Source organism: Nycticebus coucang, chromosome 2 (genome assembly GCF_027406575.1).
Source record: "Nycticebus coucang isolate mNycCou1 chromosome 2, mNycCou1.pri, whole genome shotgun sequence".
NCBI lineage: Eukaryota > Metazoa > Chordata > Mammalia > Primates > Lorisidae > Nycticebus > Nycticebus coucang.
The window spans coordinates 122196906-122222171 of NC_069781.1; the positions used below are offsets into that span (position 1 = coordinate 122196906).

Below are 25266 nucleotides of genomic sequence, written 5' to 3' on the forward strand. Positions count from 1 at the left end.
TTCCACGTGTATCAGGAGGTCTTTCAAAGACTCTAATCCATTGTCACTTCTGTTATAATGAGGTACCTCCTACCAGCTACCTGACTAAATTTGGGTGTGTGCCAGAATATTCAGGCCCATAGGATGGGGCCAAGTTGTCAGGTCCCATAAGGATGGGCTACAGGTTAGAAGAAAACTGATTAGAAGAAAATGAAAGAGAAGGCAGGTACTAGGATCCAGGCCACAAGAAAATGGGTCAGAAATGATTGCTGAGGATTCGGACCAAATTAGAAGAAAGCAGAGTACAGTACCCATTGTGGTTGGCCAGATTTGGCAGGGCAAGGGAACTCACAGTCACTAAGCACAAATGGATACCCAGAGAGGAGTGTGGCTGGAAAAGAACAGGTACTGAGACAGACATAAGGAGTTTTAGAACCAAAGACAAGGGAAGAAATGGGAACGAAGAGCTCCAAAAGTTAGGCGGAAGACATCACACAGGACCTGGTCCAAACTCAGAGCTCCAAGCTATCCTACAGGTACAGTGGACTTGTGACTCTAAGGACAGTAACTGCCTGCCATCCACGCTAATGCAAGGACCTTGCCAGTGCAGGTATAAGAGCTTCCAGGCCCATTCCTCTCCACTGAGAGACTGGACTTTGCTAGGGTTTGTGACTGACGATCCATGGCTACATCCTGTCACAATACATCCTTGTCATATCTGCCTTTTATCCTCACTTGTATTCTCCCAGAAACTAATCATAAGCTCTCTTTAGATGTTTATGCACATATATACACACACATACATACACATCCCCCAAGCTTTAATCCTGAAGTGCTCCTAATGCAGGAAGAAGTAAGTTTATAAAAATTACCCCACTCTTTTCCTAACAAGAGCCCAGTCAGGGACTGACCAATTAAACCTAGTTAAGGAGCTGCTTCTCCCATTACCAACTATGTGTTTTGCAAGAGCGATACTGGACGGCACCTCCTGGAAGGCAGATCTTAAGTTACAGATAAGTCTTTCTGATAGGACAGACATCACAGGAAACAGGAGGACTCAAGCTTTAATTGACAAAGAAGTATATCTAATATTCTTTAGAAAAGAAATCAATACGTATCCTGATTGCCATTTTGTATTTCCTCTCCCTAAAAATGTGGAGAGAATATTCCTTCAGACTATCTGGAATCTTAAAATCCTATAATTTTCAAAATCATTTTTTGCCAAGTAGGAAGATAATTAAATCTTCCAACTGTCATAATTGCAGCCCTTAAATGAGGTATACGCTACAGAATTTAGCGGACATAAAGTTAACATACATAGAATCGCACAAAATAAAACCGGCTCTATGATCTAACACCAGCGAGATCAGATATTCAAATGCTTCATAAATAATAACCTTTACACCACTTATGCCAACGTAAGTGCCATATAAAACTGATGGTTTAAAAAGTTTCAATGAAACTATATCCATTTTACTCTCTAAAGCAGCAGTTCTCAACCTGTGGGTCATGACCCACAGGAACCATATTAAAGGGCCACAGCATTAGAAAGATTGAGAACCACTGCTCCAAAGGAAAACAGTTAAACTGTCAACATTTTTAGGGATTCCCTCTTCCCTCTAAATGTGCCTTCTTGAATTCTGATGAACATCAGTCTGTGGTTAACTTTGAAGCAAGGCCAATTAAGGAAAGAAGCTCATCTCCAAATACAAATCAATATACCTTAAGATGCTGAGACAGGCCAAGATATTACTGTTACTTTATCAGCTATTTCTGGTCAAATTAGCAAAGACTTAACTTTGTAAGAATTTTTAATTAATAGGTAAATATTTTCCTTTTAATACTGTTAAATTTATACATGCAATAGTAATTAAGCATTCATTCCATCAGGAACCTGACTTGGGGAAAATCTGGCTTCATGAAAGATTTTGTAAGCTTTTTTTATCACAGATACTGAGGAATGTGTTATCAATTGTGTTTTATACCTTTTGGTTTTGCCATCATGAAATTTAGAACATATTTGCAGTTCCACTTTAACAATCATGTGAGAACTTTTTTTCCTTTTTTTTTTTTTCTTTGAGACACAGTCTCACTATGTCGCCCTTGTGTAGAGTGCTGTGGCATCACAGCTCACAGCAACCTCAAACTGTTGGGCTCAAGCTAGTCTCCATGTGAGAACTTTTTATTTATATGTTTTAGTTTCCCAAAATGTCAACATTCCAATATTTTTGCCGATCCTGATTTTTATCTTTTAATTTATGACATCATTTTATTTCCCTTATGTCAAGTTAGATTCAGATTTTTGTAGAACCTACAAGATATAAACAAAATATAGCATCTCCATGTTTAAAACAAAGATCTTATAATAGCTACAGTACCCTAATTCACTATTCCAATCACTCTACTAACAAACATAAAAGTGTTCAAGAACTAGGAAAGGCTAGTAAAGACCCCATTGGAATACTTACCAGGAGCGATGGTTTCCAGCGTATCAGAACTGACCTTCCGAGTACTTGTACAGTGATGGAGGGTGGAACCCGAAAATACCAAGTAAAAAACTACATCATCTTCAACTTTGTCCTCTTCAGCAAGCAATACTGTAACAACACAATCGCCCTGAAAAAGGAAACCATACAGCAAGTTTGCATTAGTAAGGTTCCCCTTTGGAGCCTATCTTTATAAAACTAGCATATGTAAGTGAAAATCAAGTGTATCAACTCAACTGTGCCCCTATTCTAAGTAGTTTTACACAAATATAAACACTAACTGAGCACTTATGTACCAGGCAATACTCTAGGCATTGAGAATACAAAATGAACCTGAAAATAAGATCTCTGTATTCTTTAAACTTACATTTTAGAGGAGATGACTAGCAAACAAGTACACTAACAAGGTAACAGTTTGTGTCTTTACTTGAATGGGTAACAAAAGTGAAGGGAAATTCAAGAAAATTCACAAATAAGGCAGAAGACAGAAGGTATATAATAAATAGTTACATCCTCATTCTCAGAATGCCCCCAAAACTGTGTCACAGATGCAGCAATAATCCTCTCATTTCTACATCCAGCAAAACACTACCAAATCCACCCCTTCTCCCTAAGGGTGGAGAGACTCTGACATGCTTGCCTGGAAACAGAAGACTGCAAAGAGCATCCATCAGCTTAGGCTCCTGGCAAATCTCGGTTTAAATCCCACTTAAAAGGACTTTACTCAGATCCACTAAACTCAGTCTCCTTGACTTGTATGAAGGAAGATGATACTATAACCAGCTCCATCAACAAATTTCAATGACCCCTCTTTTTTTTACACTACTTTCCCTCTCATATTTTAAGACTCTTGGGCCAAAAGGGCTTGATGACTTTTCTGAGTTGTTTACTAGAAATAACAAAATTTCTGAAAGACGAAGGAATGGAGATTCTGAAGACCCTTACGCAAGCTTCCAGACACCAAGACTCACCATCCCCCGCAACCTGCCCCTGCCAGACAAAGCCCCTTGTTTATTTATACTGCCATCTGCCCCAATACATACGACCCCTCCTTACAAAGCCCATGATCTCTTAGAGCAGCGGTTCTCAACTTGTGGGTCGAGACCAATGAAAATACATCCTGCATATCAGATATCTACATTACAATTCATAACAGTAGCAAAATTACAGTTATGAAGTAGCAACAAAAATAATTTTATGGTTGGGGTCACCACAACATGAGGAACTGTATTAAAGGGTTGCAGCATTAGGAAGGTTGAGAACCACTGTCTTAGAGAGACAGATTTGAGGTTGCTTCTCCCAAGAAGACATCTTTTGCGAGTAAAATTTCCTCTCTTCTTGGCAATCATCACTGTCTAGATAAGTGAATTGGCTTTGTGCATTGAGAAAATGGACCTAGGCCGAAACCCCATTGCAGGTTTGACAGTTTCTTCTCTCCCTACAGCTAAATATAGTGATGCGCTGCCTAACAACATTTTCAGTTAGCCATGGGCTGGATAGTCACAACAGTGATCCCATAAGGTTATAAATGGCATTTTTATTGTTCCTTTTCTGTATTTAGATACACACACACTTATGATTGTGTTACAACTGATACTTCTACAGTCACACTCTGTAGCAGTCTGTAGACCATACCAGGTAGTCTAGGTACACAGAAGGCTGTACCTTCCAGGTTTGTGTAAGGGCACTCTGATGTTCACAGAATAACAAAATCACCTAAAGACAGATTTCTCAAAACATGCCCCCATATCCCCATGGCTACATAGGAAAGCCCCCGGGAGGTGTTCGGCTCTTGGTCTATGGTTATATCGCTTTTCTAATAATTTTGTGTTTTCTGGCCATGGGGCATCGCTGCTCCTCTTTATCTACCCTGACATTAAGCCCTTGGAATCAGACAAAATTCTTAAGCCAATAATTTTACCCACGACAATGCAACTATTTAGAAGTAAGACATCTACCTGTGTCTTTTACTTGCAAATATTCTTTAGCAATTTTTTTTTTTTTTTTTTTTTTGTAGAGACAGAGTCTCACTGTACCGCCCTCGGGTAGAGTGCCGTGGCGTCACACGGCTCACAGCAACCTCCAACTCTTGGGCTTACGCGATTCTCTTGCCTCAGCCTCCCAAGCAGCTGGGACTACAGGCGCCCGCCACAACGCCCAGCTATTTTTTGTTGTAGTTTGGCCGGGGCTGGGCTTGAACCCGCCACCCTCGGCATACGGGGCCAGCGCCCTACACACTGAGCCACAGGCGCCGCCCCTTCTTTAGCAATTTTTATATATGTTTTTAAATCAGGACAAGTGGCTAACTTAGACACAGACAATAAAATACAGCCCAAATTACCATTCTCCCAATTATAAATACTGCATAATTTGTGTTGTAACCATAACAAAAGATTTTAAAACATCAAGGTTAAAAGCACTGAGATTTAATATTATGCAAATCTAAATAATACACTAGGGAAAAATCATTTTAGAGAAAGACAAGACGTTTTAGCATTATAATTACGGGCATGAATTCTCATCACATCTAGCATTTGTTTCTGCTCCTTTTTGACAACAATTAAAAACCGTAAGAGAACCATGCCACCCTGTGGCCATAACTTTTTTTTTTTTGCATTTTTTGCCTGGGGCTGGGTTTGAACCTGCCACCTCTGGTATATGGGGCCGGCACCCTACTCCTTTGAGCCACAGGCGCCGCCCTGTGGCCATAACTTATTAAGCACAGGAACATAATTGAGCAGAAGATAGTTTTTCACTTAGAAGTAAAAAGGGAAAATCATGATCTACACTTTCACCTTGTACATAAGACCTCTCTTGGAAACATTTTTAAAAAGTTTAGGCTGGAAAATGTTTAATATCCTTTGGCATGATGCAAATAGTTAAGATGTCTGCAGGATATATGAGAAGAGTCAATTTCTTAAAGTATTAAAATACTATTATAACCTGAAAAAAGTGCAAATAAAAGTGCAGAAGTTTCTTCCTTTACAGCACAAGGTGGCAAACCTAGCCCAATCCCTCAACCACTTGTTTTTGTGTGGCTCACACGCTGAAAAGGGTTTTTTAATCTTTTAATGGTTGGGGAGAAAAATCAAAAGAAGGCCTTGTAACACAAAAAATATGAAATTCAAATTTCATTGCCAACAAATCAAAGTTTTATAGGCACTCAGCCTTGCCCATTCATTTACACACTGTCTGTGGCTACTTCTGCAGCACAGTGGAGCCACAGCAGTTGAGTGATTACAATAAAGACCTTATGGCCCACAGCATAAATTATTTAGAAATAAAAAATTTTTTTTAATTTCTAACCTGGAACTCTTAAGAATATATCAAGATCAAGGGTTTTCTCTCCACATGAGACCCAACATCTTGGTGGGAGACTTTCCATCCCCCAAGACAAGTGGGGTCTTCCTCTGGGGTCAGGAGGGATGCCTAACATTAAGAAGATGAAATCATTTTAACAAAGCTTTCAATATCAACCTCTTTTTTCACTCTCAAGGCAAAAATAAGATATAAACTGCTTTCATACATTTAGCGGCCTTTTAAAAAACGTTAAGTCACAATACTTTATGCTCAAAAGTCGGTAAGGCGCCGGCCCCATATACCGAGGGTGGCGGGTTCAAACCCGGCCCCGGCCAAACTGCAACCAAAAAATAGCCGGGCGTTGTGGCGGGCGTCTGTAGTCCCAGCTACTCGGGAGGCTGAGGCAAGAGAATTGCTTAAGCCCAGGAGTTGGAGGTTGCTGTGAGCTGTGTGAGGCCACAGCACTCTACCGAGGGCCATAAAGTGAGACTCTGTCTCTACAAAAAAAAAAAAATCCAGAAGAAGAGAAAAAGCCTGGTTCACTTCAAAGACACCTGAAATTTAGATTCCAAAAACACCTGGAATTAAAGTACCTCTCTTCCTTGAAGGAGTATTCTCCCCATACCTATGAAGTCGTTGACAGCAAATAACAAACTATGCATTTCAGCCATGTAACTCTTATTTTACTGAAGTAGTACCTGGTACTGCTTCTACTTAAAATAGCCTTGGAAGATTACATGAGAGGAACAGTGATGAAAAAATAAACATGAAAAACAGATGCAGGTAACAATTTTTGTTGAGGTGCTGCTTTAAGCCTGGATTAGGACATGTACAAGATGAGCCTGACACATACTATTTTGACAGGAAATAAGAGGTGCTTAAAAAAAAAATGACAGGACCATCTCAAGGACGTAGAAGCCAGAGGGAAGTGGCTTCCTGTGGACAATACGAGGACTAAACAATTAAGAATAGTAACAAATTACAAATGATTTTGTTAAAACTAGGAACTCAAGAGTCCACGCTAATTTAAAGATAGATTGCAGAAGGAAGGACTCCAAGTACAGAAGAGTGACAAGCGCCAACTGGGAAACGCGGAGAAACTGGACAAGTCATAAAATCACCATTCTGCAACCATAATGGCAAAGACGGATCTTGGCAAAAAATTATCAATGGCTAGTCAACACGGGAAAATACTGACAAGCAACAAGATACATAGTTACAATGTCTATAAGTGTCCCCCCACAGACTGCATATTAGTTGCAAGAAAGAGGAAAAAAAAAAATCATACGGTGAAATCTGCCACTACCTTTACCAGGTAATCAAAATAGACATCCCAATGAAGATGGGAATAGACAGTGTGTTTCCAGAGCGGTACCCTGACAAGGACACAACCTAACCCGCGCAGCACTCTGACCAAGCACATAAAGCCTCAATCTAATCACAAGGACACGTTAGACAGTGAGAAATATTCCACTAAGAAAAAGGAGAGGACGCTGTTTTCTTCAAAAGTGTCAGTGCCATAAAAGATAAAAGCAGTGACATGTTCCAGATTAAAGGATAAGAGACATGATTACTAAAAGCAAGATCCCTACTGTGATTATGTAAGAGACTATCTTGTTCTTAGGAAATACACATGTAAGTAATTTAGGACTAAAGAGCCAGAACATATGCAACTTAACTTACTAACAGAGAGTTAAGGGAAAACTTGTCAGTGTGTTCAGGTAAACAGCTAAAGAGCAAACAGGAAAGCAAATGGGGTAAAATGTTAACAACAGGTGCGGTCCTAAGTAAAGGGAAATTGTGCAAGGACACGCACCCTTAGTGTGGGGCCAAGTACCAAAAGAACATTAAACCTGGCTCAGTGCCCGTGGCACAGTGGTTACGGCACCAGCCGCATACACCAAGGCTGGCAGGTTCGAACCCGGCCTGAGCCAGCTAAACATGACAACTGCAACAAAAAATAGCTGGGCGCTCGTAGTCCCAGCTACTTGGGAGGCTGAGGTAAGAGAATAGCTTGAGCCCAAGAGTTTGAGGTTGCTCTGAGCTGTGATACCACGGCACCCTACTGAGGGAGACAAAGTGAGACTGTCTCAAAAAAAAAAAAAAAAAAAAAAAAAAACCCCTGCTGTTAATGACAGAGCTTTTTTTTTTTTTTTTTTTAAGGAAATGGGGGGGGGGTGTTTTATTTTGAGACAGGATCTTGCTCTGTCACCCAGGCTAGACTGCAATAGTGTCATCTTCCTGGGCTCAAGCGAAACTCCTGCCTGAGCCTCTCAAGTAGCTAGGACTACTGGCAAGCAGTACCAGCTAATTTTTCTATTTTTTGTAGAGACAGGGTCTCACTCTTGCTCCGGCTAATCAGGAACTCATAGCCTTAAGTGATCTTCTCGCTTCTGCCTCCCATAGTGCTAGGATTACAGGTGAAAGCCACTGTGCCCAGCCAATGACAGCTCTGTCTATACCTATACTAATGGAGCTTCCCATATCCCTAATCTTTAATTCCTGTAACTGTATGTGGGCATGAGTTACTCCTACTAGGTCAGTGTCCCCTTCCTAATGCTAACATAAAACTATTATCTTAAACACATCTACTGCTAATAATAATCCAAATTCATATGATTTTCCAACTTCATAATTTTGCAACATGAAGATACGGGCAAATTCTTAAAAGATTTCCAGGCACACCTATTTGGTCCATTAAAGCAAAGCCAGCAGATGGCGCTCATAAAATCTGTTGAGTTCTCTGCAGTGGTTTTAGAGACTATTCTGTTCTCCCTATGGAAGAGAACCTTGAGAATCCAGATATAAAAGGAATCAAATTTCAAGAAGTTTGGGAATCAATTAATATGTAGTCCCCTTAATGAAAAATGTCCTTTAAAAAAAAAGAGTTGGTTTCCCCCACCGTCCCCCAGCACTTTTTGGCCTGGGCTGGGTTTGAACCCACCACCTCCAACATATGGGACTGGTGCCCAACTCCTTTGAGCCACAGGTGCCACCCCAAAAGAAGAGTGTTTTTAAAAGTTCTAAGCTGGGCACCATGGCACCTGCCTATAATCCCAACTACTGGAGACAGAAGAAGTGGAAGGACTGCTTGAGCCCAGGAGGTTAAGGCCAGCCTGGGCAACAAAGTAAGACACAGTGTCAAAAAACAAAACAAAACCACTCAGAGTACAAACTCCTTTCGATTCAACACACAACCCTACCTGTCATTTTATCTTGTTAAGCAAAGCTAAACTGGTTGGAAGGTGTTGGCTTTCCCTGGTGGCTTTACAAACACTCTCCCTCAAACTCTCCTCACAACTCTCTGTAACTACTGGGATGAAAGAGTATTTTTCAAACAGAAAGAGTATTTTTCAAACAGGACCAGATAATTGGTTGAAGTGCAGACAACATATAGATTTTTATTATTTTTATTAATTCTAAATAAAAATTTAATGAAAGAGTTGAAAGTGATTAAATACTATAAAATCAATCTCTCTGGCTCCCTGATCCTCTCATCCTTCTAGGAAGTAGATGCTTGCCATTTATACTCTGCTACTCTGTTATATGTTTAAGGCTCCCTCTTAACTACTGTTGCACTGTTTAGTCATGCTGCTCCCTTTACCTGTCACACTGATGATTAGAGCAAGAGGAAAGCATGCAACAAGAAAGACAATGCCTCTCTGTCCTGAGTAGAAACATGGGCCCTTCCTGAGAGGAAAAGCCTCCCTGCCTTGATCTGACACATACTTGGCCTCACCCACTGCATGCAGACCAAGGTCCCCCTGAGTCCTTGAGCCCATCAGGTCTGCATGACAGGCATGTGTGCAGGGGCAATGCCAAAGGAGGGCACACGGCAGGTCAGCTGAATCCCATCTGCTCGCCAGTCAGTCCTCATCTAGGGTACAACCAACGAAGACCACAGAAAAGAGATTTCAAAGTTGGCAAGTCCAACACTGTCAACTACAACAAGATTAAGAAGAGAAATTGTGGGGCGGCGCCTGTGGCTCAGTGAGTAGGGCGCCGGCCCCATATGCCGAGGGTGGCGGGTTCAAACCCAGCCCCGGCCAAATTGCAACAACAACAACAACAAAAAAAAAATATCTGGGCGTTGTGGCGGGCGCCTGTAGTCCCAGCTGCTCGGGAGGCTGAGGCAAGAGGATCGCGTAAGCCCAAGAGTTAGAGGTTGCTGTGAGCCGTGTGACGCCCAGGCACTCTACCCAAGGGCGGTACAGTGAGACTCTGTCTCTACAAAAAAAAAAAGAGAAGTTGCAAAGACAGAATGGGAGGCACTGCTGGGGAGGGGAGCCTGCAGTACTGAAGAGGACCACAGGCTCTGAAACCACGTGAGTCAGATCCAGCTTCCCTCGTTACCACCTTTGCGTCCTCAAGCCAGGTGCTCAAAACAGCTGTTTCTTGTAGAAGTGACCTCAAATCCTTTTGGAGAACTGCTGGACTAATCTCTGGGAGAGTGGAAACTGCATATTATTATATTGTACATTCCCATATCTGAAGTGCATAAAACAATAATGGTTCTTGCATAAAATGCTTACTATGTGCGAGCACTGTTTTAAACATTTTACATAGATAAAGGTTACTACTTAATCCTCTCACCACCAAATAAAGTACTAAAGTCTTTTAATAAAGTATACCAAGAACCCAGTATACAACAGGCACGAAATAAATGGTCCCATCTATTCCTGAGAAAATAAAAATACACTACATTTCAGGACCTGCATGTCTTTATCTCCCTTTTCAATCTCTTCTAGTAAAACATACTATTTCTCAAACAGAGCCAAATATACAGAGCAACAAATTTTACTCTCTTTTTGTTTGACTTAGTTATAGGTGAAGAATTTTAACTGGATGGCAAATTGGCTTTATGAAACCTTCTGAAAAGCAGTCATAAGGGAATGTAAAAGAAGTTTAAAAAATTCATCAGCTTAGTTTTACAGGCAAATCGTTAAGCTTTCTAATTCATAACAAGTATCTCTATAGGCATTAAATCACCCAAGTACTTAAAAACCACAATAGTAGTACGAAAAATATCATTTCAGATATTATTATTTTTCTTATCAAGCATTACTAATAAAACCATTTCACATGAATAACAGTTTTGAGATGTTTTCCTTTTTAAGTATTCAATTTTTAAAAAAGAAATACATTCATTTTATGAAAATCTATCTAGGGTCCATTATACATATTTCCAAGCCTTCTTAATTACTGGTAAGAGTCAGAGAGGAAGACTGAGCAACTGCTCTATATAGTAGGATCTTTACATGTGAGAACAACATATTTAACTGTTGGCTCAGCGCCTGTAGCTCAGCAGTTAGGGTGCCAGCCACATGCACTGAGGCTGGTGGGTTTGAACCCGGCCCAAGCCTGCTAGCTGAGTGTTGTGGCGGGCACCTGTAGTCCAGTCACTGGGGAGGCTGAGGAAAGAGAATCACTCAAGCCCAAGAGTTTGAGGTTGCTGTGAGCTGCAACGCCATAGCACTCTACCGAGGGCGACACCGTGAGACTCTCTCTCAAAAAAAAAAAAAAGAAAAAAATTTAACTGTTGAAGATTACATTTCATTATATGTAAAGCAATTCTCTAAGTGCCTTATACTCAGTAAATACTCCATAAATGCTAGATATTGCTATCATGTTTAAAACCATGTTTAATCCTCACAAAGGAGTAGGAAACCTGAAGCCTTAGTTAGGGCCACATGTGACCTTCCAGATCGTTTGAGTGCAGCCTTTTGACTAAATCCAAATTTTACAGAACAAATCCTTTTGATAAAGACATGTATTATGCGAAGTGTGGATTCGGTCGAGGGCCTGCACTCAGGGACCTGGAGGGCCACAGTTTCTCCTTATCTACTTGACTCCTAAGCCCTTGCATTTTTCTCAACAAAGTGTTTGTTGCATTAACTGGGAGACAAACACTTTGAAACACTACAAGTATAGGATTCTAGTCTTTCTCCAAGCCTAGAGCCCAGAAAACTCTAGGAGAGTGGTTCAGCAATCTAGTGATACCAATGCACACTAAAGTCTGTGAACCAGTGGCGCTAGAGTGCTGTGCCAGTTATCTAGAGTGCTGTGCCAGAAGGTCCAGCATCTGTCCCTAAATGGTTCCCCTTCTTCCCAACTATTATAATTCCACTTCTCACTGTCTCATTCTGCCTTCAACAATCCCATCAATATCCTTATTTCCAAAGTTCTGGGCAAGAGCCAACCTCCTTCCCACATTGCGTAGGGTTAAGAGCAGACACCACAACAATATACTGACACATCATTAGGAGCCTGGGCTTCTCAAGTAAGGAAGACCTGGTTTGAATTCTATCATTTACGAGCTGCATGACCTCAGCAAGTGACAGATGTGCTCTGACCCCATGTCTCCATCTTTAAAACATAGAAAACGATACTTATCTCATGAAATTGTCACAAAGATTAAATGAGAAAATGAAGGCAGGATATATAGTATGGTGAATTAAGCAGGTTATGGATGCTCTTATGATTACCATTTTAATACAATACACAATTCCACCAACCTCTCCTGCATATGAATGTACACGCACACATCATGGCAAATGAAAAATCAACACCACAATCTCATACTCACCAGAAAGACTAGGGATGGAATTTTAGTACACCATTTCTTAAAATACCCATTTCTGTCTCACAGTAAATGAGAAGAAGCACCTTTAATTCTGAGACTTAGTAAGATAAAGACAACATATAATCATACTCAGAGATATGGTAAGATGTGGTAAGAATAAAACATAAGTTTCCTAGATATCTAGTAAAATAGGAATTTATGAAGGAACAACACTGCCTGTAATACCCACAGTAGTAGCTCCTTATACTGGCCTGGGATCTCTTACCCGTACAGGACAGGAAAGACTAAGTCAGCAGAACTTAATAAGCTTTACTTAAAAGTAGAATTTAGGGATGCAAGAGAAGGAATTTGTGTTCATGAGAGTTGGTTAAGATCACCCCTTGTCTTTAATTCAAGAATATAACAGGAATGGTAGGAAATGTACCCACAACCAGATTGGTGAGTCCCATGAACCAAAAAAGGAATGTACCATTGCCTGAGCAGTAAGATAAAACTCACATTTCCTTCTGTGGACATAACAAAGAGAGACAGCTGAGAATTCCACCCTAGCCGCCAGATGCTCTGTGTATCACATGGGGTCAGCAGTTAATCCAAACAGAGCTTTGAGAAGGGATCCAAGGATGCCACGCTCTTTCTTGGCTTAAAAAAAGAGTAACAAAATTCTGAGAGTACAGGTGAGTTCTGTATACTTAAGGATAAATACCCTAAGTTATAATATAAAAGCATGCAAAAGAAAACAAGCAGAATCTCTGGCAGAGAAATGTATAGGAATGAGAAAAAGTACTGAAGATGTATATCACTAACCCATTAATCAATAAGTTTGTCTACCTTTCAGAAAAAATGTAATTTCTCCATCCCTCCTATACACAGAATCAGTGGGCTGACTTTACAAATCTAGCTAACAGTCTCAATTTCAGGTGACTTAGCAAATCCCAAAGAAGGCAATGACAATTATTAGTTGTTTTTTTTTTTTTTTCCTACAGTTTTTGGCCAGGGCCAGGTTTGAACCCGCCACCTCTGGTATATGGGGCCAGCACCCTACTCCTCGAGCCACAGGCACTGCCCCAGAAAATTATTAGTTTTATAATCAACATACTAGAACTTTAAAATGTAAATCTTCCTGTCTCAGTTTCCCCATCTGTAAAACAAGCAAACAACTGCTCATAATTCATAGGTTTGTCAGACAAATAAAATGAGATTAATGTGGTAAGAAGCAAATACAGAATTCCAAGTAATCCACACACAAAAAAGAAATATTAAGACTATTTTGGCCGGGATTCAGTTTTTCACCTAGTGTCAATCCCAGGTTGTCACTAAGAGAGAGTGTCCTAGAGGCTCTATCCCAGTGGTCAGAGCAAAGTGACACTCTTTCGCCGGTTCCAGGTCACAAAGTCACCCTGTGTGGTTTCAACTCTTCACTAATAAACTACAGTAGCTTTCCCTGTGGGGGCCATAAATCTTAACAAAGAAAACATCTCATCTTTGGCCGATCAGACGTTTATTACCATCAGTGCATGAAGCAAAGCTCTTTCCTGAATAACAGCTTCAATTCTACTCAGAAACAATCAAACAGTAAGCACCTATTCCATACAAGGTACTGTGGTGGAAGCCAAAGTAAAAACGAGAGCAATTAAAAACAATAAATTAAATACAAAGTTCCAGCCCTCAATGCACACAGTCAAATAAATAGGAAAAGGCACAGACACAAAAGCACACTCAAGTTTTCAAGGTGTTACAAGATAGTCTTTACAACAGTTGGGGGACGAGTGGAGGAGTGATAGATGCCACAGGAGGGTGAAGGCCCAGGAAGGGCCCCAAAGAGGCAAGTGGCAGGAAATGAATCCTGAAAGATGAGCGGATTTCTCTGTGCACCTGTCAGCAGGGTAAGGGTGATGCACTGACAGTTTCACATGGCTAAAGGCTGGCTTAGAGAGAGCTGGGAGTGGTTTACCTGAAGAGCCACTGACTCAGCATGGGGTCCATAGCTAGGGATTTTTCAAGTCTGAAATACTGACATCAAAATACTGCTTGTTTTTATGCTGTCTATCCAAAAATCAGTCTCAGAAGCCTGCCTACCCACTTCATTCCAAAACCTATCGCTCTTACCAATTACACGTGCATGAGGCCCTGTTTTACTACTACTAGAAAGCAGAAAGAACTCCTGAGAAATTCTAAATAATATAAAAATGCTGTGGGGGAAAAAAATGTCAAGTGTTAACTTCCCTAACTGTCCTCTGAAAATCGCCACTATCTCTTACTAAAAGATAAGCAACCCCGTGTTCAATAGTACACACCTTGAAATTATTGCAAGCCAACGAACTAGCAATAATATACTCAGGAAACTAGCTTTTAAAAAGTAAACCACAAATCTGTCCTTCTGAAATAACATCCTACTTAATTCTTATACTTTCCATGAACCTTCACAGGTAACCACTGTTGACGGGTTACACAATCAGCTATGTTAAAAGACATAAATGTACCAAAACTGTCCTTTTTTGTTCATTCATAAACTTTGGTGTACATCAGAATCACCTGAAGGGCTTATTAAAAAATGAAGTGTTGGGCCCCACCCGCTGGCACGAGGTAAGTCTGGGATGGGACATGAAAATCTGTGTTTCTGCCAACCTCTCAGTGACCCTCACACCACTGCTGCTGCTGCTGCTGGCTGGGTACCTCACTGTGAGCACAATCCAGGTGGCAATCATTCCAGGCAAACCCACATTCCAATTACTGCTGTGGGTTAACAATCCTAATAGGATCTATGTCTTATATTCAAACAAAGATTGGCAAAGGGGGTTCAGTGCTGAAGGCAACCTCTAAATGCAGATATGATTGGGTACTGGGCTTGGAACTACCCAGGCAAAGAGAAATGCCTAGGAATGAGAAAAAGTACTAAAGATGTATATCACTAACCCAAGAGCAAAGAGAGGATGGTATCAATTAGATTAACAGAAAGAGCAAGGTTTTGAGTTCAGATCCCTGCTTCACAAAATGTAATTTTTTATATGCTTCAAACTCTGTCAAAATTAAGATGATGGATCTTTCTAAAAATGACCTATATTTAAAGTTTTTATCCACCACTCATGCTCTGTGTTTTATATGCCACCGCCCTCCAAAGTTGTTATGATGACCTTATGCTTTCCCTCAGGCTTCTAAGGCAGCTCCTCCAAATTGTTTATTTACTGGTGCTACAACTTTTTCCTGCTGCCTCTCTTAAGAAAGTCCTCAGTGGCCATATCTGTGGCTCTCTGCAGTTTTCAGTCCTTCTACCAAACAAAATCCGTATGTTGGATCCAAGGGCTCCATCATGTCTCCGTCCCATTCCCACGCGGTCGCAGTGTGGTAACAGGCCTCCTCCTTGGACAATCCCTCTCTGTCCTCCCTCTACTCTCTATTTCCAGTACTACTTCCATCATGCTACCATGTGCCTGGTCAAAAGACCTCCAGTTGCCCTCCCTGGTGTCATCCTGTGAAAAAAACCACATGTTTCAGCACCAGCCAGAAGAATTTTCTGCAATAATGGACATATTCTCTATCTGCACTGCCCAATATGGGAGCCACTAGCCACATGTGCCAACATATGCCCAGCACTCTATAATAGAGGAATTGAATTTTTAATTTTATCTTATTTTAATTAATTTAAGTAGCCATGTGTGGCTAGTGACTACACTACTGAACACAGCATCTCTACATAATCTCATCTCCAATAAACTGTCTACCCTAGTCAAGCAAGGTCCCTCACCACCCTGATAACACTCTTCCATGTCTTACTCCAAGGACTGAACTTTCTCCACCCACTCTGCTGTTCTTCCATCTCGTTCACAGCCTATCTCTATCAGCCCCAGCTCTTCTGAAGCCTTCCCAATCATTTCCGCCACATCTCATTCCTCTCCCTGCCATGACCCACTGCTGTCTGCACAGCTCACCTAGCACTTGAACAGCTCACTATCACCCAGAATGTAATTTAACTACTCATGCATCGGAGCCCCTACCTCACCAGTAAAAGAATCTATTCCTCTAGAAGATTCTCCCACTCCAGATTTCCTGTTCACCTAACAGGTATTTTGCAAATACTTATTTTGAATGAATCAAAGGTATAGAATATTGTACATTCATCTTCCTTGGAGAGCATACTTCTCTTCATTAGTACAAAATGAAAATTTTAACCCCTGCACATTTGAAAGCTTGGGAAACACAATGTTATTATAAAAGAATCTGCAGACAGACCCCAAAAAGTCTTTGACTTATGTACCTTTGGCTGTTCTGAAAATGCCAAGGGAAAAATAAGAAAATACTACTTGCAAATGAAAAACCCATTAACTTCAAAGCAAATTCTGGAAACTGATTAAGAAGTCCAGACCAGGCATGTGGCTCACGCCTGTAATCCTAGCACTCTGTATGGCCAAGGCAGGTGGATTGCTTGAGCTCAGGAGTTCAAGACCAGCCTGAGCAAAAGCAAGATCCTCTCTCTAGTAAAAATAGAAAACCTGAGGCAAGAGGATCATTTGAGACCAAGATTGGAGGTTGCTGTCAGCTATGACACTATGGCACTCTACCTAGGGCCACAGCTTGAGACTCTAACTCAAAAAAAAAAAAAAAAAAAAAAAGAAAGAAAGAAAAGTCCAACAGAAGGAAACTGAAATTCTTTTTTTTTTTTTTTTTTGTAGAGACAGAGTCTCACTTTTTTGCCCTCGGTAGAATGCCGTGGCGTCACACGGCTCACAGCAACCTCCAGCTCTTGGGCTTACGTGATTCTCTTGCCTCAGCCTCCCGAGCAGCTGGGACTACAGGCGCCAGCCACAACGCCCGGCTATTTTTTTGTTGCAGTTTGGCCGGGGCTGGGTTTGAACCCGCCACCCTCGGCATATGGGGCCAGCGCCCTACTCACTGAGCCACAGGCGCCACCAGGAAACTGAAATTCTTAATCTATAAAACCATCCAAAGCTAGATTGAGGAACACTTTATTTCCTTATTCCTTCTGGCACTAGTGACAAAGTGTTGTTGTTTAAATTATGTTTTTAGATCTGGCTAGACAGGGCCACCGATCTACAAAATGTTGGAGCAGACCCATCAGAAATGTATTTTTAAGGCAAGGGCAGGTAATCCATTTAAGAGATAAGAAGGCTGATAAGGCTTTATGCAGGAGCATAATGTAACTTAACAGCCAAGGGAAAAACACAGCCAGGTTATTTATTTCAGCTCATACTGTGGAAATACATTTCCTAGGAAGAACAATAAAACTGTATTGTTACCAAATTGGTCTTTTCCCATACAATGAGGCTGCTGAGAACGTTAAGTTGAGATAACCTAAATTCTGTGGCCCTTCAAATATTTGATTACTCACATATGCTATACTTGTTCAGGAATAAATTTTTGTTGTTGTTGTTGCAGTTTGGCTGGGGCTTTGAACCCACCACCCTCGATATATGGGGCCTGCACACTACTGACTGAGCCACAGGCGCCTCCCAGGAATAAATAGTTTTAACTGATTTTTTTTTTTTTTTGCAGTTTTTGGCTGGGGCCAGGTTTGCACCTGCCACCTCTGGTATATGGGGCCGGTGCCCCAAACTGATAAAAATTTTAAAGCCTCCTCCTTCTCAGTACAGTATCTCCTCTCACAACGTTGTCTTCTGGTATTGTTTGGGCTCTGACATCTATTCTAATCAGCATAAACAGAAGACATTAATCCCCTGACAAAATCCAAGTCTTCCCTAAGGCTGGAAACAAAAGTCCAGAATGAATAAAAACCCAATGTAATGGGGAAAAAAATCAATCTCATCAAAGTTTTTCTCAAGATCCAAATGCAAGTCAAACAGATTTCCCTTCTCTAAAAGAGATCTGAGGGAAAAATAGCTAGGCATTGTGGCAGATGCCTGTAGTCCCAGCTACTTGGGAGGCTGAGACAAGAGAATCACTTAAGCCCAAGAGTTTGAGGTTGCTGTGAGCTGTGATGCCACAGCACTTGACCCAGGGGGGATGTAGTGAGGCTCTGTCTCCAAAAAGAGAGAGACAGAGAAAGATCTGAGGGAAGGGGGACCTGCAGGGGTCCTCAAACTTTTTAAACAGGGGGCCAGTTCACTGTCCCTCAGACCACTGGAGGGCCGGACTATAGTTTAAAAAAAAAACTATGAACAAATTCCTATGCACATTGCACATATCTTATTTTGAAGTAAAAAAACAAAACGGGGGGAACAAATACAATCACACCGCCTCATGTGGCCCATGGGCCACAGTTTGAGGACCCCTGCTACAGCCAGTCATAGGCTTTGAACCCTACATCCACTGCAGCTGTGAAACCTTATACACGTTAGCTGCCCATTTGAACCACTTCCTGGCTGAAGAGTGAAAATACTAACCAAGCCATCTGTCTGTTGTGAAGACTAACCAGACAACGTGTATTAAGTGCTGACCATGGTACCTTGACAAGTGCAGGTTCTCAACCCACACTAGCAACCTAACTTTCCCTTCCTCGAGAGAAAAGAGAATGACATCGTTCTAAGGAACAGTACCTACTGTAATAGAAATAGTTAAAATTGCTACAGATTGTTTTGTTTTGCACTTTTTAAATAAAGAAAGGCATCCAGTGCCAGGTATTCTTTCTTGTGATGTTTCTCTGTTGTCAGGATGTTTGTCCTTCCCAGAAGCAGTTACAGGCAAAGACATTTGGTACCGAAGAAAAAGAGGAAGGATGACATAATAAGCCAGATCTGATGGGGTTCTGGAAATTTATTTTGTAATTGGAATGACTCTTCCCCTTGAAAATCTAATAAATGTGGGTTTCATCCCAAACATATGGCAGGTAATGATTATTATCCCATATATTACATTGGAGAAGGAGATGGAACAGAATTTAGATCTGAGGATCTCTCTGACTTTGAAAGTATTTAATTTGTAGAGAAAAAAAATAAAAGCCTTTGGATTTCCTACAGGAGACCTAGAGATATGTTCATTAATTCAACAGACTACAAATATTAGAGACACAGAAAAGCAAGTTTGTAACTGAAGAATCTGAAATATGCACCCCACATTTTCCATCTTTAAATGTGTTCTTAAAGTTTTTGTTAGTGAATCATTAGCATCCAATATAAAACATCTGGGTTGGTGTTAGGTCCAGCCATTGACTCTAGGTGTTACAGCTGCACACATTATCAACTACAAAGTGTCCAATGGCTGGTAGAACACTTTGGAAGCCAGTTAAAGACCATTATTCTAATATAGAAAAAAGTACCAAAGAACTGCGGGAGCAGTACCATGCAACAGAAATGCTAAAAGTTACTCTCACTGGTCTAGCTAATAAATCACTATGCTTTTGAAGAGGCTCTAAGATGAACTCTCTGACCACATATTTTATTGAGATGGCTAATGATGACTTCCCTCTATCCAAAGTCATAGTACACAGTCATATTACACATTTTAACTATTTCACAGAACTGTAAACCAGGGGTCCTCAAACTTTTTAAACAGGGGGCCAGTTCACTGTCCCTAGACCGATGGAGGGCCGGACTATTGTTAAAAAAAAAAAAAAAACAACTATGAACAAATTCCTATGCACACATCTTATTTTGAAGTAAAAAAACAAAATGGGAACAAATACAATCACACCACCTCATGTGGCCTGTGGGCCGCAGTTTGAGGACCCCTGCAAATTATTCTCCAGTACGTCAACAGTCCCTGAAGACACTGTACTCCTTACCTGTTCACACCACCAAGAAAGAAACTTGATGATACCTTTCAAATATTCCTCTCCTCTTCCAGTCTTCCAATCATGACATTTTTTTCCCTCTGACTTAGCCCATTTATTCCAAGTCTCATACTTTTCTGTGCATGTTCTCTGAGTCTTAAATTCAAACTCAGCTAATCATGTGCAGATTCTGCTACCTGACCAGATCTATCAAGATCCTCTTGGGAAACAGCAGGCAAATCCCTCAACCTGTCTGAAGCTCAGTTTCCTCACTGTTCCAGAGCCTGGAATCAACTACTCCTAAAATACAATGATTCCTATGACTCATCAAATGTTTCACCAGTCCTGACCTCTCCCACAAAGTACCCTCCCGGAGGCAGAGCTGACTGTGGGACACTCACTTGGGTGTAAAGTGATGAGAGGACAGAGAAAGTGACTTTCTCTGACATATAAAGTATAGGATTCGTCCAGGTCTCCTAATTCTTGCCACCTACTATCTCCCTGTAGATTCTTGGGCCTGGCCTAGTCAGATCTACCCTGGGGCCTGTGATAAGAGACCTCCAAAGACCCCTTTCCTTCTCCTTTGAAGTCTAAAAATCTTGCTTTCTTTTCAGCTGTTAGTCTGGGGGAGGATTTATTTACTGTTACTAGTATCTAGTTGCTAGGTAGCTAGATCCGGTGGTGCTTAGTGTGTGGGGTTGGTGATAGGGCCTATTTTGTTTGTTTTATAAATATCCTTCTAGTGTTTGACTTTTTCTTTTATCATCAGTAGCATCATGCCTTATTCCTTTTGGGAAAACGCTATACTTTTAATTTTAATAGCGAGAAGAAGAGAGTTCTAAAACCAAAGAGTATATGCACTATGTTCATAAAAAGTAACAGCAGTCACATGGTTTGCTATAAACAAGGGGCTGAGATTCAAAGTCCCATAAAAACTAAAGATAATAATTCAAGATTCAAGAGATACAGGCACTATTTCTAGCATGCTTTTTTCAACTAGTTGAGTTAGTTATCTCACAGAATGTATCTCTACAATAAAACTCCATCAGACACATTCAGCTACACTTCATAGGAATGCTATAAGGCTTTCCTCCAATTGTAAGGTTATATACACACGATAAACATGGTTATCATATTCATTTCTCTGTTAGCAACACCTTCAGTCACAATCGTGATGTCAGTAACTATTCAGGGCCCACCCAAAGTAAATAAAGAAATGAAACCTGGGAAACAAATGAGCAACTTTAGGAAAGTCAGTTCTATTAAAAAGAAGTGAATTTCACTTAAATTTTAGAAGCTTTACTAAACATTATTTCATTCACACACTCAATGTTTATTGAGGGCCTACTATGTTCTACATCAAAAATGGTTGTTACAGCTCAGTCAAGAATTCCTTTTTTTTTTTTCCTTCTTTTAAGACAGTGTTGATCTATTGCCAGGGCTAGAGTACAATGGTGTCATCAGAGCTTATTGCAACCTCAACTTCCTGGGCTCAAGTGATCATCATGCCTCAGCCTAGTTTTTGTTGTTGTTGTTGTTTTGTTTTTGTAAGATGGGGGTCTCGCTTTTGATCATCATGGTCTCCAACTTCTGGGCTCAAGCAATCCTCCCATCTTGGCCCCCCAAAGTGCTAGAGGATTATAGGCATGGGCCATGAAGCTCTATAGAGAATTACATTTCTTTCTTTCTTTCTTTTTTTTTTTTTTTTTTGAGACAGAGTTTCACTCCATCGCCCTCTGTAGAGTATTGTGACATCACAGCTCATAGCAACCTCCAGCTCTTAGGCTTAGGCGATTCTCTTGCCTCAGCCTCCCGGTAGCTGGGACTACAGGCACCCACCACCCTCGGTATATGGGGCTGGTGCCCTACTCACTGAGCCACAGGCACCGCCTGAGAATTACATTTCTTAACCCTACAAATCCACAAAAGTAGAAGCAATGACCTGTTCAAACCTCAAGTAATTTATTACTCACAATGAGCTATCTGTTGACATCAGCCCTTTCACCTACGTTCAAGGGCATACCTTGCAGAGAACAAGGGTGCTCCATTTTAGGAAGATCCAATATGCAAAAAGGACTTCCAAACCAGACAACAACAAGAGAGATAGTTTATCTCTCTTCTAAACCAGACAACAACAAGAGAGATAATTTATCTGTTCCTCCATATCTGTGGAACAGATAAATTAAGTGAATTCAACATCACTTCAAACAAGGGATCAAATTAACATCTGCAATAATAATAATAATCATAATCATTTGCAATACCACGTGTCCTCCTAATGTGATACTCCAAGAAGAACATCATTTTATGGAGTACTACTGCCAAAATCACAAGAAAACATCGCACAAACCCAAACTGTTATGAAATAACTGACCTATCATCTCCAAAAATGTCAATATCATGAAAGACAAAATCAGAAGAACAATTCCTGATTAAGAGACCAAATCCTACATTAGGGAAGAAAAGGAAAAGGATGCTATAAAGGACATTACTTTCTTGGAAAATTAGAGAAATGAGATATGCATTCACATCATATGGAGTATTACATCAATGTTACAATTCTGGTTTTTGTTATACTGCAGTTATAAAAGAGACTGTCCCAGTTCTTAGGAAATATATACTGAAATATTTAGAGGAAATGAGGTGCAATGTCTACAACTTTAGAGTGATAAAAAATAAAAACACAATACAGAAAATGGTAAGCAAATGTGACGAAATGGTTAAGAGATAGAGAGGTAAAGTTATTGTATTCTTGTAATTTTCTGTAAATTTGAAATTATAAGCCTAGCATACTTGTAAGAAAAAGGGGCTTTATTTGTGCAAGTGTCTATATGATTAAGAGATGGGAGATTCTTGCGTTTTGGAATTTCAAACAAGGCAGCTTGGTATACACAAGAAAACAAATGGAATTGAGAATCACAATATCTTGGTAAAGCCCACCTTTCCCTTTCCTGAGAGATGAACCATATTAAGCTAATGTTTCTTTCGTATGTTGACGTAACAATGTGATTTCCTTGACCCTCATCACTCTCCCTCTTCATAGACCTCTTCTTCCTGATGTTTTCTTGTTTGAGTTGCCTTCTTACTATAACTTAAGTACCATGAGAACTGTACCAGAGTACCAAAACTTCTGTTTTGTTCATGGCTAACAATCTCCAGAACAGGGTATGACCCAGAGATGGCACCTAGGGAAACAATGAATTCTCCAACATCAGCCAAAAATTCACTCCCAATCCTGTGTATGACTGAAATTAAGTAAGTCTAGGAATGAGTGTCAAAGGCTCACATGTAACCCATGTTTCTGGAACTCTCCACTCTTGACTCACTTTCCCTTCTCTACCACAGTCCACTATCCTAATTCCATCTGATCTTTTATATTCTTAAAGAGCTCGTCTATTCTCATAGACAGAAATATCAGCTTCTGGCTTGGCGCCTGTAGCTCAAACAGCTAAGGCGCCAGCCACAGACACCAGAACTGGCGGGTTTGAATCCAGCCAGGGCCTGCCAAATGACAATGACAACTACAATCAAAAAATAGCCGGGTGTTGTGGCGGGCACCTGTAGTCCCAGCTACTTGGGAGGCTGAGGCAAAAGAATCGCTTAAACCCAGTAGTTAGAGGTTGCTGTGAGCTGTGATGCCACAGCACTCTACCCAGGGCAACAGCTTGAGGCTCTGTCTTAAAAAAAAAAGAAAGAAAGAAATATCAACTTCTTAGAGATCACACAAACTATCTCTACATCAAAACCAGTGTCCTTGCTCCATAATTCTAAGCCCACATCTCCTGCTATCAACAGAACAACCCATGTGCCCTTCAATATGTTTAAAGAACAAGCTCATCACCTCCTTCTATACATCTGACAGTGGCACCACTTGTCACTCAAATTCTCAAACAACTGTCATTCATTAATCTTTTTCACTTCTCATATCTAATAAAGCCTTTCGGCTTACTGTTTTCTTTTAAAATATTTCTTGCATCTGCCACCTCTCCATTTGTTCTCTCACTAAATTATTTAGGCCCTGATATGAAGAATATTACTAAGACTTGCCAGAGATTTTAGCACTACTACTCAATAAAACTGAAAGTGCAATTCTTATAAATCCATCCATCCATCTAGCAGTAATTAATACCTGTGTGGAGGCTGTGAGAAATACCTGATTTGGTGATATAACTACCTTGACCAACACGAAGGTTGTACTCATGGAAACAGAGCTGACAGACAAGGAAACCAAGGCACAGCCATGTTTGAGCTACTGGTCTCCAAAGTTCCAGACCAGTATTATGTACATTCCACTGTACACATTTCAACAGAGGTAATTTCATTAAACACCTTCATTCAAACATTCAACAGGACTGCTACCTGTAGAGTTTGGAAACTTTCTTACATGTTTAACTATTTGAACTTTTTTTTTTTTTTTCCTAAGACAGAGTCTCATTTTGTCACCCTTGGTAGAGGGTAGGGGTGTCATAGCTCACAGCAATCCCCAACTCTTGGGCTCAAGTACTTCTCTCGCCTCAGCTTCCCAAGTAGCTGGGACTACAGACCCACCACAATGCCTGGCTATTTTTTGTTATTGTTGTTGTTGTTGTTTGTTTGTTTAGCAGGCCCTCGAGCATGTGGCCGGCACCCTAACCACTGAACTACGGGCGTCTGACTTTAACTTATTCTTATACACCTTCAAAGACTGATTAAAATATTTATTTGGAAATCAGCCTATTTTTCTTAGCTCAGAGAGAAGTTATCAGGATCTAGTATTTTTCCTTATTTAGTAGTGTCTTCTCTTTTTTTGCAGACAGTACTCACCCCTGGCAGATCTTAAATATGAGCTAAAAGAAAAACTTCAAACCTTTCTGTTCTTTTGCTTATTACTTCTTTCTCTAGGTGCAAAGAACTGAATCTCTGTCTGACGGACAATCATGTAACATCTACTTTTCTTCACCAAAAATGCATAAATGCCTGTAACTGGACTCAGTTCGCTGAGAATCAAATATACTGTCAATATCCTTTTAAAAGAGGGATAACAGGCCCATTGCCCGTAGCACAGTGGTTACGGCGCTGGCCACACGCAATCAAACTGGCAGGTTTGAACCCAGCTGGGTAACAACAACAACTGCAACAAAGAAATAGCTGGGCATTGTGACGGGTGCCTATAGTCCCGGCTACCTGGGAGGCTGAGGAAAGACAATCACTTAAGCCCAAGAGTTTGAGGTTGCTGTGAGCTGTGATGCCACAGCACT

General features: G+C 40.7%; 1 protein-coding gene across 10 annotated transcripts in view; it reads right to left on the minus strand.

Annotated features, from left to right (window-relative positions):
- The window catches only part of AKAP13 (A-kinase anchoring protein 13), a 317276-nt gene that overhangs the window by 207388 nt on the left and 84622 nt on the right, over positions 1-25266 (minus strand). For all 10 annotated transcript variants that reach the window (XM_053581736.1, XM_053581737.1, XM_053581741.1 and 7 more), the window contains one exon: positions 2448-2595. In XM_053581736.1, the coding sequence (XP_053437711.1) occupies positions 2448-2595 (148 nt within the window). The remainder of the gene's footprint in view (positions 1-2447; positions 2596-25266) is intronic.